The sequence below is a fragment of the Alligator sinensis genome, unplaced genomic scaffold, assembly GCF_000455745.1.
Source record: "Alligator sinensis unplaced genomic scaffold, ASM45574v1 scaffold876_1, whole genome shotgun sequence".
Lineage (NCBI taxonomy): Eukaryota > Metazoa > Chordata > Crocodylia > Alligatoridae > Alligator > Alligator sinensis.
In genome coordinates this window covers 108,142-126,050 of record NW_005841938.1, presented here as the reverse complement: position 1 = coordinate 126,050, position 17,909 = coordinate 108,142, and the positions used below count along the sequence as shown (strand labels likewise).

Below are 17,909 nucleotides of genomic sequence, written 5' to 3'. Positions count from 1 at the left end.
TCTTAAACATGCTGAGAAGAGTTGGATATTTCTGAATCTCTCTTTCTGCCAGAGGGGAGGTGCAGTGAAAGGCAATGCCGGCAGTGACTGTGTTTTTCTGTTTAGCGGTAACCTTGGTTTGAAAGTGCAAGCCCATAATGCAGTGCACTGGAGCCCTTCTTTCTCTGAACTGCAGAACCGAACACCTCCTTGGCAAGTGCCTGCTCTCTCCTCAAGGCAAGGGGTTGCACACTTCATCCTGCGAAAGGCCCTAGAGTCACTTGCACCTCTGGCGTATGATCTAGTAGCACTGGATGCTTCTAGTGTGTGCCGAGCTGGCAGAAGGGACAGCAGGCCTCTCTCTGCACCCAAGGGCTTGGTAACCATTACTTGAAGGAGAAGCAGTGAGAGGTCTAGAGTCTGTGAGCCTAGAAGCTGCAACTTGGGAATCTCAATGGCTGGCTCTGCTACACGAGGGCATGCAGAGACCCAGGAGAAAACAAAGCAGCAGAGGAAAGGGGAAGGGTTTCTGTACCAGGACTAAGTGGCAGCGGAAACTCCCCACCCCCTGGCTGAAGGCAGGGCTCACAGCCCATGCTAAGACTTTCATTTCTCTGTTGTGATGTGTTGCTCAGGAAGGACTCGGCCAGCAGCTGCTCTGTCAGCTGAAGCCAGGGTCAGGGCTGACTTCTCAGCTGGCATGAACTGGCTTCACACTGAAGGCAACAGAGCAGCATCTCCCTCTGCTGCTGCCTGAGGGGCTGGTTCTGACTCCTGAGACTGCTGCCAAGACTGGAGACTTTATCCATGTACCCCCACTCTGCCCTGAAGCTGCCCTGGGGCTCACCCCACTGCTGTTCATGAGCTCTGTACCTCCAGCCTGCTTGAGAGCAGTGGGAAGTGGTCCCCACAGGCAGCTCCACCACCTTGTATTTGGGCTGGGTGTGTGCAGCCAAGTGTGCTGCTTGGTGGAAGCAATCAAGCCATGGGCTTACTGTCTAGCAAGTGCAAGGTGAATTCTGCTGTGACTTATGACCCCAGGGAAGTGCAAAAGCATCCATCTCTTCCATGGCTGTATGGTTTGGAACATGAATCAAGTCGTGGCTAGATACAAGGATACACGCTCCAAGGAACTGGAGCAAATGGCAGCAGAAGAACAGCATTGAAATTTGAGCTGTCATCAGTCGGTTTCAGAGTCCAATCCATGCGCTATACCAGGAGCCAGAAAGTCCATATGCTTTCTAAGCATCTTGTCTTTTTAGCTACTGAGCCCTTGTTCATTCGGACAGCACTGCCTCTTCACAGCCCTGATTGAACTGCTCAGATGACCAATTCTTCCCTTGTGCAAATCAACTGAATTGCACTAGGGATCCCTCCGGCCTGGTGTCTTTATTAGGGCTGTGCGAAGCTTTGGGTGGTGATTCAATTTGAAGGAGATTCGGCCTGATTTGCTGGCCAAATCTCTGCATCTGAATTGAATCAGGGGACCAATTCAAAGGTCCAAATCAATTCAAAGCTCTCTGAATCTTCAGCAAAGATTCAGAGAGCTTCGATGATTCGGGCAGTCCCCGGTGGCTGCAGCAGGGAGCTGCAGCTGACTCCAAGCTGGTAAGTATTAGGGGTGGGGGAGGGGAGGGGACCATGGGGGGACCCCTATTAGCCCACCCCCCGCCTCCTCCCACTCTCCCAGCCCCACCATGGCTCCCCCTCGCCCCAGCTCGGTACTTTAAAAAAAAGCCCCAGTGCTCACCACTCCTGCAGTGGCCTCAGGGCTTCAGGGGCTCATGCAGAGCCAGATTCGGCTGCATCGAATTGGGACAGTGATTCAAATCACCGAATCGAATCACTGTCCCCTGAATCAGCCGAATCCAAATCCAAAGCAAATATTAGCTGCTTTGCACAGGCCTAGGCCTAGTCTTTATCTCCGTTCAGATCCTTCTCGGTTCAGCGGTTTTCTTACTCTCACCGGGACAGAGAAATGACTGAGGACTTGTGCACCTGACACTACAGTTCTGTTGTCTCTATATGAGAGAGTTGCTCCTTCCTGCCTGAGATACTTGCTAGAAAGATCTAGGTGAAGTAACAGACTTCGTGAATAAACCTCTTTATATTTTATTGAAATTCCTCTCCCTCTCTCTGAAAAAGGGAACTATGGTTTGTGGTGAGTGTAGAAGTGATGCTGCCTCAGCCACATCCACTTTCAGCAGCTGGACTCACCTCCTTTCACCTGCAAAGCTGGAGAGTCATGGTTATCTCATGAATGCTGAGATTTGTATTATCACAACAAGTGCTTAGAATGGGGAAGTTTCGGGTAACCTCAAGCGCCTATGGTGCTACCACGTTGGCCTACAGTAAGACCCAGGAGACATTTCTCAGCATGCAGCTATGAATTGATTGGTATTACTGCCTGTGTCTTTCACGTGGGGTTGGCTATTGACCTTCCCAGTAGACAGCTGTCCAGAGGTTCACCCATCAACCTAGATGTGTGCAGTAATTTAGGGTATTGCAGATTATGCTAGGCATCACTGGGTGGTACAGATGGAAGAGGAAAGGTATTGAAATGTCCAGGTGACTTCATCAGCTGGAAGAAAAGGAAGGGGAATAGGGCTCACCTGTCTTTCCAGCACCATGACCCTTTCCTAACTGCTATGTGAAGAGGATGGCAGGGGTGTGGAGTGGGTGGAGGATGGGGCTTTGGTTACTGAGAGGGAAGATGGGCATAGAGCAGGTTATCTGGCTGTTCAGGGGAGAGATGAGATGGTCACCTACTTCCCCTCCCACCCATAACTATCTCTCTACATGACCCTACCTGGGCTTCTGGGTGGGGCTATATCACAACACTGTCTGCCCTTGATGTGCTCCCCTGATGGGCTGATGCACATGAAAAACCAGGTTATCCAGGTATCTTAGTCCCCTGTTAAGACCCATTAAGCCCAAGTGTCTCCTGTTAGTTCAGAGCAGCAGTCTGATTCAAATGGAAATCTTGTCAGGATTGTGGGCATATCACTTACCCCAATTAATTGTTCGGAAAAAAACCCACGTGGTTCAGTAGACACACTCCGCTGCATGATTCTGCTGCATATATTGTACACTTATTCCCTTATGTCTCAAACTGTCATTTAGATGGCAAGGTTTTGGAGTGGGCTGGTCAGTAAGTGTGTGTCTCATGTGGTGCCTATCACTGCCTGGCAAAGAAGACAGAGATGACATTTTGGAGGATGTGTGACACAGCTGGTGCTCTGCAGAGAAGCTCTCTTCCCCCAGAGGGTCAGCCTCTGCCTGCAGCTTTTGGAGAGAGTGTATAATGCCTCACTGGGGTGGAGAGGGGAGGACAATCCCTGTGCATGGCTTAGGGAAGAAACCTTCACCCCTGCCACTCTGGGTGGGAGGAGAGGCTGCAGCAGAAGTCCCTCTGTGCACACCACACAGCTGTTCTCCCTGGCTGCAGTCTGGGCCTGCCCAGTAGGGCTGCGTGACGTTTCTCCAGCTGTTTTGTTTTGACACTGTTTCGACTCGTTTCGAGCTCGAAACAGCAAAATTGAAATGAAACGAAGGGCTCTGAAACAGCCTCAAAATGAAATGAAGCCAGTCGAAATGTTGTGAAAGTTTCAAGTTTCAAAGCAGCAGCCGGGTGGTGGGAGGCAGGGGAGAGCCAGTGGCTGCGCTCCACCTCCCTCCATGGGGCTCAGTGCCCAGCGGCTTGCTGCCTGGTGGAGGGAGGTGGCACGCAGAGCCGGGGCTGTGCTCCACCTCCCTCCACCAGGCTCAGTGCCCAGCAGCTCCCAGCCCCGTGGAAGTAAGCCCAGTGCGGGGAAGTGGAGCGCAGTGCCAGGGGTGCTCTCCGCCTCCCTCCCCTGGGCTCAGCTCCCAGTGCCAGTCCCAGTGCCAGAGCACCAGCCTCCCACCCACACTCCCAGGAGGGCTCTTCCAGACTCCTTCAGTGCAGGCCCCCCCAATCTGTCTGTGATCACAGGAGGCTGCTCCTCCTCCAGTTTTGTGTTTCTCCATTATAGCCTGTGGCCGAAACTTGTAACAGCGTTGAAACAGAGAAACTGTTTTGACGAAACAAAGTGAAACAGCGCTTTCAAAATAAACTAAACTCGCAACGAGACACTGTTCCCTCGAAACAGAAGTCAAAGCGAAACAGTGCTGTTTTGCTCAGCCCTACTGCCCACTACCCAGCTTCCCCGCTGTGGTCCAAGCCAGGCTGTTCTAGGTAGGCAGGAGGGCTGAAGCACATCACATCATCAAAACACTATTACAAAGTCTGTGATAGGAAAATTCGCCTAGGATCACACCTCAAACCACCTCTTCAGATAGTTTGAATTTTTTTTTTTTTGGTAGATATTTTTCCCTTCTATTTCCTCTCACTCTGAAATTCAGTTTTTAAAGCCTGCATCTGACCAGCTCTCCTTGGCAGGGTGGGAGCAGTCCCAGGGATGCAGAGTTGGGAGGATAACGGAGCTGGAGTCTGGGCAGGGTTTCACCCCTCTGGGAAGTGAGAGGAGGCAGGAGCTGTTTTGTGGTGCTGAACTCTGGGACTGCTGCTCTCTTGGTGGCTTTCCCCAGATGGACAATGTTGCTCAAAGGACCACAACTCCTTTTAGTCTCAGCTTAGACTCTACCAGCCAAGGGCCCAGACAACTTCTGGGGGTTTCTTCTTCCTCAGATGCTCTAGGGAGGAGGTATTTTAATATGTTTGAAATGTTTCAGACCTAAGGAATTCATCCGACTGTGAGGGTGGTCAAGCATTGTAACAGGCTACCAAGGGAAATTGTGGACGTTGCCTTGACAATCCTGTAATGTCTCATCTGAGCCATGAATCTGACTGAGGACTTGCAAACAGTGAGTCATAGACTGATTTGGAGCCTGGTCCTAATAGCTGCAACACCCAGCCTTACCCACTGGACCTGTGTCTCCTCATTGTTCCTGCCAGGGATTTGCAGAGGGTGGAGTTCAGTGAGTGCAGGTGTAACCATCTCCCGTTGGTCTTGCCTGTCTTCCACCTAGATTGTGGAAAGGGAGGATGGTGAAATGTAGCTATTAAGCTGGTAATGCTGTCATGTAGAGGCTGATGGCTCTAGCAGTGAGGGGAAATACTTCCCATGGTCATGAAAAGGGATTGCAGTCTCTGCTGGAGGGTCATTACAGATTGACTGGATTCCCTGCTGCCATAGGGCCTCATCCAAAACCTAGTGCTTCAAAGATGACTCTCTTCCATTGAATTCAGTGGGCTGTTAATCAGGGCCATAGGAAGACTGCTGACATTTTAGGGCATTGAGGCATAATGATATACTTCTCCCTGCAGTTGCTACCATTTACTGCCTCAAATGTATAGGGCTCAGTTCAAAGTCCATCAAAATCAATGGACTCCCACTTACTTGAATGAATTACTTTGATGGATAGTAAAGCACTGGAAGAGGTTACAAGATAGGTGCTAACATCTGTCCTTTGAGGTTTTTAAGACCCAGGTAGACAAAGCCTTGGATAGGATAATATAGGTGGGGATGGTCCTGTTCTGAGCAGGGGGTTGGACTAGATGTGACCTCCTGAGGTCCCTTCCAACCCTCACTGTCTATGATTTAGGATCAGGTGCATAGTTAGTACTGAAAAGTGGTAGTGACCCCTTGTCTATTTATATCTGAACCAGCTGTTGTGCATGCATGGCTGGAGTTCTCAGGGCAAATGAGCTGTATTCTCTTTTTATATTTCATAATTAACCATAAGACTGTGCAATGCTTGACCTGGATTCATCCTCACACTTAATATAGACCCAGAAGTGCTGCACTGGTACAGAGACTGTGTATGACAAGCACTTGCTCCCAGCTCTGCAGCAGTAGGCAGGCACAGAACAATTCATAATAGAGTTATTATCATGTGCCTGTATTTCTGGGCACTAATTAACACATTTTTATTGCCCTCCAGGTTCAGTAACACAGCAAGTCTTTTCATTTGCCTAGATATTTATTGAAACAAATGACCAAAATCTCTTCTGCTTAAAGCCTATGAGAGCCACCTTTATTAATTATGCAAATATGAAATATTTACTTGCTGTTTATGTGTTTTGGCCAATAATAGCTCTGGGGAGGACGGGGGAGGGGAGAATGCATTGAATCCTAATTTAGTCCCTTTTCCTGCAAAGATTTACTTGCCTGCTTAACTTAGCTCACAAGAGGAGTCTTACTGCAATTGAATGAAGTAGCAATAGTGGTTTCATTGCATCCAGGAAGAGCACACATCAACTGCAAATGCTTCCTCAGCCTGACGAACAGTTTTTAAACCTGAAAGCTTGATAAGAAAAAAATTTCCAACTATTTGAGTTGGTCTAATAAAAGATATCAGATTCACCCAAAGAACCTTATCTACCTATGTTCTTGGACCAACACAGCTACAACCTACACCCCTGTGGCAATAGATATCAGCAAAGCTAACCACACTTTATCATGCATCAGCAGATGCCTGACAAATAGATCCAAGGAGGTGATACTCCCCCTCTATGCGGCATTGGTCAGACCACAGCTGGAGTACTGAGTCCAGTTTTGGGCACCGTACTTTAAGAAGAATGTGGATAACCTCGAGAGAGTCCAGGGGAGGCCACTCGTATGCTTAAGAATTTACAGGCCAAGCCCTATGAGGAGAGACTGAGGGACCTGGACCTCTTCAGCCTCCACAAGAGAAGGCTGAGAGGTGATCTCGTGGCTGCCTACGTTAGTGGGGCAGCAAGGGATCGGAGATGCTCTGTTCACCAGGGCGCCTCTTGGGGTAACAAGAAGCAATGGTTACAAACTGACAGAGAACAGATTTAGGCTAGATATCAGGGTGTCACAGAGCACTGAGGTGCCCTGGTCCTGAAGAGGGGAAACTGCTAGGGAGGGAGCCCTAGCAGTGACTAAGGAGCCCAGCTGTGGGTTGCCAGGGCAACCAGGGAAGGTCAGCTGACCAGAAGGGGCAGGGCCTGACCCTTATAAACCCTAGGGGCTGGGGCCAGAGTCAGTTCCCTGCCAGCAGTCAGAGAGGCAGGAGCTCCCTAAGCCAGGGTGCAGGAAGAAGCCTGACTGCAGGTACAGTATATGGAAGCTCTAAGATGCTTGCGCAATGTTGTTTTAGCTGGACAGCTTATGTTTATGTTACAGCCCAGGGGCTTGTGTTTTGCTGTTGGTTAAACCGGTGGTTTGGGTGAGGCTATTGGGGGTTGGAGGAGGTGTCATGGGGAACCCACAGTAGCATGGGGACCCCAGTGCCAGTACAGGTGCAGCATATGGGGTACATAGACCCCAGCCCAGAGAGGGGCACTTGAGAAGCCCCAAGTTGGGCACGGTGAGCCCCAGATAGGGGGCAGCATTATTGGGAAGCCCAAGTGTGGGCACGGAGAAGGAAGGCCCAGGGAGAACAGGAAGGGGCCAAATAGTGATAGAATTGAGACAACGGTGATTCCATTGGTGAGGTGTGGACTGCGGTGTAGGGGAGGAACCGGAGCCACAGATAGTGCCCCCAGCAGCAGGGTAGTACAAGGGCAGCCTCCTGCTAATCAACACCGATCAATCAATTAAGAGCAAGGCATGGAAGGCGAGTAGGTGGGCGGTTGCCCTGGGAACAGGTGTGCAGGCCACATTAAGGTCGGCCCAGAGTGGGCACCTGTTACACAGGGAAAACTTCCTCATGGTAAGGGTGGCCAAATCTTGGAATAGGCTCCAAGGGAGGTGGTGCTCTCCCCTACCTTGGGGGTCTTCAAGAGAAGGCTCGATTAGCATCTGGCTGGGGTCACCTGATGCCAGCGCTCTTTCCTGCCCAAGGCAGGGGGTTGGACTCGATGATCTGTTGCGGTCCCTTCCAACCTAGTATCTATGAATCTTTATGCATGTGAGTAAGCACTGGTAAGATTGAAGCCCTATTGCTTCCTATGTGAACTAGGGAGTGCTCACAAGCGAGAGGGGGAAGAACAGATTGTACTTGCCTTCCTAATGGGAGCTGAAATGTGTCAAGCACTCAGAGTTTGATGAGCACTAAGGGAGCTTAACACACTATAGGATGAAGCCCACTACTCCCCTAAAGGCTGGGAGTGTCGCACAGCATTAGCCCCTACTATTTCAGTTGTGCTCTCAACTCTGTAGAGGCTGTCAGTCATGTGGAACTGCTTAGTGACTTGTCAATAAGACATCTGCCTGAGGAGACACCAAAACTCATTATTGCCTGTCACTCGAATAGGATTTGGGCTCCTGTCTCCAGAGGTGAAAGGATTATGCTTTTACAAAGCAGTATTATTTTTAAGCTGATGATGATCAGTCTCTGCTCATGGGTTCTGTACAGAGCAGGTGGGAGAGACTTGATCCCTGGTGTAGAAACATAAGAGGAATGGCATTATTAAGATGTTAACTGGGATGGCTGGAGGTAACCAGGGCTCCTCAACAGAGGGGAGGAAGAAGAAAATCCCAGTACTGACAAAAGTGTCCGGGCTGACTGCTCATACCCATGAGAGACCAACCTCTTTACTTTCCCACGGGAGCTTAAACAGCAGCGCTGTGTTATAATTGACAAAGACCAGCTCACACCTGCTCCAGTCTTGCTGTCAAGGGCTCCAACAAACACGGATTGACTTCTTATCTGATCAGTTCACAATGACAGCAATAAGCAGTGGAGTGGAATCGCTGCCTGTATTTCTTTCTTTAACTAGGAGGAGCAAGTCCAGTGATCCATCTGGGCCAGTATTTGCTAGTAGCCAGCACTTAGTTTCTTCCCAGGAAGGTTCACGACACTCCAGAGTGGATCATTTGTATTGAATATCCTGTGCATGAAAGGAAGTTTTTGCCCCCAGGCCCTCACAGATAGGTGCCAGGTGCTCCCAGACCTCTACAAATCTTCTAAAGTTTCCTAGGCTTTTTGCTTAATCTTCTGCTATAAATCTGGTCCTTATGGTTTACTTTGATTCCTAGTGTACTCAATCCCTTCCAGGATGAGAACAGAAGACTAGAGGGGCTTTCTGGACTATTGAGTCCAGTTCTCTACATTCCCAGGTAACTAAACTTGTCCTCAAGAGCATGTACTCTGACCTCCTTGCCCACCCCCCTGTTGCACACCCCAACCTCAGAGCACCCTATAAAGACCCCACCTTCAATGTGCCACAGTTTGCCTTTCAGTTTTGATGAGATGGCTCTTTTATTGGAACACTTTGAGTAGCAATTTCTAATTTAGCTTCTCCAGTGCTGGTCAGATAAAGAACAATTGTCTCTCTTCACTGTCGCTTCTAATAAACAGGATAAACTAGAATCACATCCAGATCTTGCAAGGTCTTAACCTTGTTGAAGTCACAAAACTTCCAGAACTGGGCAGGTTTTAGACCGACTAGTGGCTTGTTTTAGAGTGTCTGTCAACTGAACTCTGAAACCAGGACAGGGTTGAAGGTTAGAGGTTCTCACAGTGTTAGGAAGTGAGTAAAATAGATTTAGAGGATGAGCTCTGGACCCTATTGAACTTACTAAGAACATTGTTGTTGATTTTGTTTTTTTCACGTGGTCTGGAGTGTTCTCCAGCAAAGTAGGAGGCACGGTATGAGAACTCTTTAATCCAGTGAGAGAGCAGTACTGCCATCCTGTGGGCAGTGCCCTGTGCAGAGTGAGCAGAGCAGGAAGGGGGAAGAGTACAACATGGTTTTCTTTTCTTGTAGCCTGTAGCCCCATAACTAAACCTATGTAAAGCAAATGAACCCAGTGCAAGGCAGAATGGCCAACAGGTGAATTGTGCTCCCATGTCTTGCTTGGTGATGGAACAGAGGCAAGGATGCATTGTCTCTTCACTGATTTCAGCTATCACACAGTTAGGAGCACAAGCTATGCAGTAGGCCTGTATGAAGCGGCTACTATTCGCTTTGGATTCGGCTGATTCAGGGGACAGTGACTCGATTCAGTTATTTGAATCGACCCAGGCCCATCCCCTGCCCACTCCCCAGCTTGGCATTGGCTGCCCCGCTTGCCCTAGCTCCCAGCACTTTGGGGAAAAAAAAAAAAGATGACTCACCAGGTGCTGCTGGGCTGGGGACGATTCCCACTGCCCCACGCTGCATAGGAGGCTCTACATGAGCCCTCTGACCGCCCACCCCAGCTCTGGCTCTTTAAGGACCCCCCCCCAACCCCAAATTCACTGGTTCTTGCCTGGGAGGGGATGATCCCCACTGGTCTGTGCCACATGGGGGGGCTCTTCCACGAGACCCTCAAAGTCCTGAGGCCGCTGCAGGAGCTGGTGAGTCCCAGGGCTCTTTTAGGTTTTTTGGGTTTTTTTCTTAAAGGGCCAGAGCAGCCATGGGGAGGGCTGGGGGAGCAGGTAGGGGATGGGGCCTGGCAGAGGTCCCCCCCATGGTCCTATCCCCCCCCCACCAGCCCCTCTCCCCCGCCCCCTACTTACCAGCTCTCAGCTTGACTCCAGCTCCCTGCTGCAGCCACCGGGGACTGTCCGAATCATCGAAGCTCTCCGAGTCTTTTCTGAAGATCTGGAGAGCTTTCGAATTGATTCAAACCTCTTTATTAGTCCCCAGATTCAATCTGGATTTGGAGATTTGGCCACCGAATCTGGCCGAATCTCCTCCAAATTGAACCTGCACCTGAAGCTTCACACAGCCCTACTATGCAGGTCCTCTGCTGGGGTCTTTGGAGGCTGGGGGAGTATGGCGTTTCAGGGGCTGGCAGGGGCTTCATTACTCCACTGCAGGAGGAATATGGATTTGACATGCAAGGCAGGCTTCAGGCTGCCTGGCTTTGGTCAAATCAGGCTTCTGATGCCATGTCCCTACTATAGGCCAGATCTTCATCTTATTTCAATCAATTATAATTGCATGTATGTTGATCTAGGCCAGTATTTGCTATACTTATATTTATTCCCCTCTGCTAGTATCTGTCTGTCTTTTGATAACAGTACCTTTTATCTTGAGATTTGAACGCAGTTGGCATCTCACAGCAATTATGTGAATCCCCCTACTCACAGCTGCTAAACATAGTGCTGTATTCAGCCCTGATGTCACTTCATTGAATTCAGTGGGTAGCTCTGGTCTCCCTGTTTGACCCTTTCTTATTCCATCCAGTCAAGTCCTAGTAAAAGATCTTTCTGCATCTTAAGATTAAAAGAGGAAAACAAATATATATTTGCAGACCAGCATTGCCAGACAAAACTTTCATGCCAAACAAAGGCTTGACCACAGCAGAAGCAGAAAAATGCACAGTCAGGGACAGACTGTATTGGCAAACTGCCTTAGAACATGAGTTACTCCCTGAGAAATCATAATGTACCAAAGCTCGGTAGCTGTATCTACTCTTTATTACTTCAGGAAAAAAATAACCTTATTTGGAATTCTCTGGGGTGAAATCTATCCTTGTGCTAACACAACGCTGCTGCACCATTTGAGCTCATAATATAGACTGTAAATGGATCATAAGTGGTATATAGTGCTGGTTTGCCTTCCAAAGAAGGGGAAATTTCACCCTACGTGCTCTTCGATATAGTCTCACTTTGAGCTCAATGGGCAGTAAGATATACATATTAGAAGACAGAATTTAATCAGAGGTAAATAGCTTCTTGATTAAGAGCCAAATTGTGCTCTCAGTTGCATTGGAGTAAATGCAGTGATGCTTTTTACTTCAGAGGGTCACATTGATCAAACAGAGCAAAATTTGGCCCACATGACTTGTTTTAACCTAGAGGGCTTCTATAAATAACTCTAAATATCCTTGGCACAAGAAAAACTTGAAGCTTGGCCGTGCACCTCAAACGGTGTGATATTTCTGCCTCTTAAGGACAGATGCAAGCCTAGTGACATCAATAAACTGTTTCCAGTTGACTTCAGTGGGCTTTGGGTCAGCCTTAGTATATTAAAGAGGGGAGGAAAAAAAGTGTGTCTAAACATGCCCTTGGTACCACTGAAGTCAATGGCAAGCCTGCCTTGGAGATCATTCCTCTGCTTGGTGTTGTACCCCTTCTTGTTGGTTGTGTTTGAAATAGTTCAGCTTGGTAGGAACCAAGAACAAACTGAAGCACCCATTTTCTAAATGTTAGATGATGCCATGATGCAAGGCCTTGGGTGTTGTTAGCACTACTTTAACAGCATTCAGGTTTCTGATCAATGCTGCATGTCAGTGCAATATATATCTTCTGCTGCAAAGTAATACACAGTCCTTCCTGCAGCTGCTCAGTCTGGGGAAGACTTTAATTGTTCTTCCTGCCTCCTCTTCATTTTTATTTTCCCCCTATTTTTTGGTTTTAGCTGCAACTATAGCAATAGTCTGACCCGGCAGGAATATTTATGCTGTCAGAGTTATAATCTCCCATTATAACTAATGGGGAGATATAATTAGCATTGTCGTGAGCAGGCAGTGAAACAGCAGAAGGTCTTGGTGCAGATGGCTCTTGGAATCAATTCAAGTCTTCTGGCTTGAGGGACTTCTGTTGACCTGGAAGGAGGGTGCCCTGTAAACAGAAGCCATGTCTTGCTTTTAAATAAACTTCTCATCAGAGATCCATTTGTTTCAATTTAACTTAGAGATGACTTATTCCAAAGGTTTTCAGGCATAAAAGGGCCTAGAGAAGATGAGGACTGTAACTGCCATAGGATCCAAGTAGCACTTTATATAGGCAGCTGGGAAGCTAAAATTGCATAGAGCAGTTGCAATGGGATGGTAATTGCCATGAGTATGAACAGGAATGCTACCTTCTGAACAGGTTGCAGGTAGCAAATGTGCATCTGTGAGTCTGGGGAAGTGAGAATCCAGTCAAGGGTGCCTTTTACTGTGCTTGTTAGTCCAGGGATAAAGGACCCTTTCTGAGCGGCTCTCTGCACAATTGGATCCCAGCCCAGACCATGGCCTTCAGGTGATAATTCAGTATATATAATCTTTCTTTTATTAATTCTGTGCAATGTGCACCTCTGTAACTGCACTTGGATCTTACTTCCCAGGCTGGATCAGATTTGTGGACTTTGTAATTTAGTTCCTGCCTTTGGCCAGTACCAGATCTTCAGGGGAAGAGGCCAGGAACCTCCATGGTGATGAGTTATAGAATAATTTGCCAGGAAAATTTCTTCTGAACCCCTATTGGCTGGCTTAGGGTATGAAGCATGAAAGTTGAACCCTGTTAATTTTCTTAGACTCAAATGTAACTTATTGCATCCCTATGATACTATAACGTGTTTTATATCAGGGAAGGAGACTAAGACACGGTTGTCCTAAACTAAAAGGAAATTTATTGAACCCTAGCAGATACAATTCTAATTAAAATTAAAGCAGAATTAGCAGTTAAAAAATTAGGTTAGTAGTTAGTCAAAGCAGATGCTCACCACCCCATAATGTTGCAAATGCAACTTTACTGGTTGACCAGGCCATCACGTCTTGTCTGGGGCTCCTGGTTCCCATGTCTGATGCTGAGACAGCATCTTGGATCGGTGACGGGATCTTTTCAGTCTTTCTTCAGGAGTGCCCCAAAGGGTACACGCTGTCTCCTCTCTTTATATACCATATAGCTTGCATGTCTTAATACGTAAAATTAACTTAAGCCTTCCTCCTAATGCATATTAATAATCTTGCTTCTGTTTGCCAAATATGGTTACCTTTAACTGGGATTTTATATTCTGCGGTAATCTTTTCATTCTTAGGTGGGGGTAGGTTTTGCTCTGACTCTTTTGTCTGGGTTATATTTATTCAATTTAGTTAGCCAACTTCCTGATTCATTTTAAGTCGAGAACAATATTTTTCCATCTGCTCCTTTCACTGGATGAATGTCTCAACCACAATTCAAGCAAAGCATGCAGCTTGAAAGCACAAAGGTCAAACCCAGGCCTGAAGGCCTCTGGGTCCCAACAAACTGGTTGTTCTCATTATCCCTGTACATGTCTATTGCCTTTTTATGAATGACTCAGAACTCCTACATTAACCAGTGGGACTCACTGCCACGGGGTATATGTGTGTGTGTGTGTGTGTCATGGAAACAGCTCTCAACAGGTCTTAAATTGCAGTTTTCTGCTCTGATCAAACTGGAGCTGGATTTTAAGGAAGGTTACATTGGGAAGTTTGAACTACCTTCTCTGGGTCATTCATTTTCTATACCTCATTCATACTCTGTTTTCTGGGTCTCAGTTTAAAGACAGTCTCCAAATTTGTGATGCACGGGGGGAGAGATCAGTTTTTACCCCCACCCCCATGAGCTTCTTTTTTTCTACCAAGAAAATAACTGAGTGGGAAATTGGGAAATTGAAGATACAGTAGAAAAGGAAAGGCATAAGCTTTGGGAGATGATGTAAATGATACCTTCAGATTGGACTGAAGAAAGAATGAAGGACCCTCCTGAAATTAAGAATAACTAATTGAGGGGAAGAGAAGGAAGTCAAGGATGAGATGGCTTTCCCATGTAAGAATAAAGGTATATACAGTGTCAGAAAGATGTTTTGACAGCATGGAGAGAGACAAAACCATTCAAGATATTGAGATAATCCTGCTGGAATACATGACCAAAGAATTAGCCTGAAGGATGGCTCCACTAGGCAGGGATTGAGATCTAGCCTAGAAATTTTGATGTAGGGCAGAGAGATCTAGGAACTAAGACAGCCTGTCCCCTAAAGCAGACAAGGCATGGGACAAAGCCTGGGACTAACTGTGCTCCTGCTCTTCCCTAATTGTTGGGGCAGGTGCTCAACTTCCATGAATCAGCTCAGATCCACTGTTTTTTGAGCCCTGGCAAGAAGTAGAAAAGCAATCAGGCAGTGCTTTTTTTTTTTTTTTTTTTTTTTTTTCTTCTTCCAGTGGCTGGGGATCTTTCCCAGCTGATGTGTGAATTCTTAGCAAGGAGTATTCATCCAAACAATCGGGACTATGTCTGCTAAAAAAAATCCCCCTTCAGACCAAGGGTTCTTGTCACCAGCTCTTGTGAAAACACAAAAGATCATGAAAGCCCCATACCCATGGGAGAGCAGCCTGTGGTTATGCTGCTGGGTTCAGAGCACTGACCTCTTCAGGCTCTCGTTGTAGAGAAAAGGGGAGAGACACTTAAAGCAAAAAGTGGATCTGGGACTTTGATCCCTAAAGCTTCTTAACAAAACACGAACTCCTCATGTCCTTCTAAAGAAAGAAGTTGAGTCTATTACCAGCCAGTTTCCTTCTGATCCAGCTGATGTGACTCTTGGGCTGTGAATTTTTTTTCTCAAAGAAAATCAGTGCTTCTTGCAGCTGAGTCCAGAAGCCTTTGAAAGGGGTATTGTGCATGAGGACATGGGGGAGATCTTACAAGACCATGACCTTAGTGGAGGGAAAAAATACCCTGAAGCCAAACTGCAGCTTTTCCTTAGAATTTAAGACTTTGAGTATTTTAACTTCAAACTTTTCTGTCTCCTTTCCTGTAGTGCAAGAATGACATGGTAGTGGTGGTGGTCCAGAAATGATGCTACAGATGAGGATTGCTTAGGGTGCTATCTTTTATTGAACCAACTGTGTAGCTGGGATCAGAGACCTGATGAAGAACGTCTTGCATTCAAGAACTTGTCTAACTCTGGCTCAACTATGTAGTTGAGCCAATAAAAGAGACCACCCTAAGCAACTCTCAGTTCTCCCTTCCTTTAATAATGCACTGGGAGGGGAAGGGAGGAACCTGACAACCCCGAGCCCCCTTTGAGTGCTCCGAAACGGCCCCGTTTCCCTGCCATCAGTTCCCCTCTGGGCTCTAGGGTAGAGAAGCCAGGACTGGAGGCACCTGCCGGGGGCTGGCTCTGCCCGTCTGCACTGCTGTGCGCTGGAAATCGCTGCCTTTGCAGGCGGGCTGGCAGGAGGGGAAGGATTGATGAATCCCTAGAGCCCGGCTCGGCTTCCTGAGCTGTGTCCTGGCCGCTTGCAACCCAGAGGCAGAGAGCGCTGCGAGCGGCGGCGACGAGGCGGCAAGCTCAAGGCCGGGCGCTGTCCGCGGTGCTGGAGCCGCCGGCGCTGTCAGCGGTGCTGCCGGGCGGGCTCGGCGCTGTCCCGGGGGAGCCGCTCTCGGCACTGACGCAGGGAATGCGGCCAGGCGGGGCTGGCAGCGCTCATGCCTCCCCGGCCATGGACGCCAGGACAGCTGGCTCCCAGGACGGCTACAACGAGGATCTTCTGCACAAGGTAGGGGGGTGGAGGGGAAGTGGGCTCCTGCAAGCCGGGCCCTGTGCTGTGCAGCAGGGGTCCAGGGGAAGAGCAGAAGCTGGCGTGGGGAGCTACGGGGTGACCACACACCTCCCACCCCCAGCTCCCATAGCCTGTGCCTTGCACAGCAGGCCACAGCTATTTCAGAGGGGAGAAAACAAAACCAGCCCTTGAGTTGGCAAATCGGGACCAACCTTGTATGTCCGTCCAGCAGGTGAAGAATTGGCCCCGTGTAATGCACAGGATAAGCAGCTGCCTGCTCGTGTATTTGCATTAAGCACTAAGGTGTGTTGGGAAAGGAGGGAGATGGGCAGGCAGCTTCCACAAACCCCGTGTGCACTGGCAGAGCAGGCTCGTGGACCGGCGCTGGATCTCTGCCACGCTGCTGCAGCCAGCAGCCAGCTTCATGCTGCAAACTCCTCTCAGAGCCCCAGCACTGCTCTGCAGATGATGGGGTGGGGGTTGAAATGGGCTGTCCTGTGCTATATGGCCCCAGCAGCCCTCTGCACACTGGGGAGACCAGTTCTGTGCTACTGAACTCCAGGCAGCATTTTGCTATTAGCTGCCGGGGAGCCAGGAGGCCACCTGAGCCCCAGAGTTTTCTTAAAGAGCCTGCATCTGCATCTGAGTGCATTGGAATGAGTGGATCTGGCTTTTCTGAGAGAGCCTGTACCTCAAAAAGCTTTGGGGTGATGATGTAGCCATGCTGATCCCAGAAAAATGCAAAGGAAAGGACTTTTGTAGGTGAAATCTTGTACTGGACAAACTGTTGAGTTGGGGTGGGCATAAATGAGCTTTGGGGTACCACTGTGGCCTTCCTTCCCAAGCAGATCGGCACGATGAGAGTAGCTGGCACAGTCACCCTTAACCTCCTTGCTGCTTAGCAGTCTGTGCAGACAGGCCAGGAAGTGACTAGTTAGGGAGACTGCCCTCACTCTGTCCTCTCCAAACTCAGCTACAGCAGCAGGGTTGGGGGGCAAGGATGCCTGTGTTGCTATTGCCCTTTCATCCTGGACTTTCCTCAATAGAGGAGCTTTGTGAAACCAGCCCAATCTTTACTAAGAAGTCAAAGGAAAATGACCTAGATGGCAGGCAGGAGGTGGCTGTTATCCTGGGATGGTAGTCCCAAAGCATTGAGTTAGTAGTCAGGTTATCCAAGCAGCTCTGGGAGGCAGCTCCTCTGCTGGTGTGGACTGGTAGCAGGCAGGGTGGAAAGCATTAAGGCCAATTGCTGGTGTCTCTGTTTATAGATGAACCCTATTGTGCATCTTATTAGTTTAGACTTCCTGCTCCAGGAAATAGTCCTATTCATCTCAATTGGATTTCTCCCAGGGGTGAGGGCTAGATGCTTTGGCCCAGATTATCCTGTTAATAGCTAACAACTACTTCCTCCTATCGCCCAGAATACATTGATATGCAGGAGGCCCCTTCTGGGGCAAAAAAAGCTAAGGCTTTTTCAGCTCTGGACTGAGGGTTTGGTTTTGTTCTTGATCTTAACTCTCCCTTCCCTGTGAATGCTTTTCAGTTAACAATGTGTGTCAGCAGAAATTAATTTCTCAGCAGAATTTGACTTCACGGCAGAATATGTACCCAGGTTAATAGTCCCTCCAACTCCATATTCTTAGAGCTGGCTTCTAGCTTACACGACAATTTGCTGCTCTTCGAGTCATGTTTGTTTTTTCCAGCAGAAACCAGTTTACTTCTGCAATAAACATGCAAATCCAGCAGTGATTCAATGCATCTTATCTGGAACTGATTTTGATATGTTTTCCCTATTTTGGGACTGTCTAACAGTCCCAA

At 48.3% G+C, this 17,909-nt stretch overlaps 1 protein-coding gene across 2 annotated transcripts in view; it reads left to right on the top strand.

The window, feature by feature from the left end:
* The first annotated feature begins 15,966 nt into the window (after positions 1-15,966).
* RAB37 (RAB37, member RAS oncogene family) overlaps positions 15,967-17,909 on the top strand; it is a 49,167-nt gene continuing 47,224 nt past the window's right edge. For both annotated transcript variants that reach the window (XM_014518084.2, XM_025199204.1), the window contains exon 1: positions 15,967-16,088. In XM_014518084.2, the coding sequence (XP_014373570.2) occupies positions 15,990-16,088 (99 nt within the window). In that variant the 5' untranslated portion in view covers positions 15,967-15,989. The remainder of the gene's footprint in view (positions 16,089-17,909) is intronic.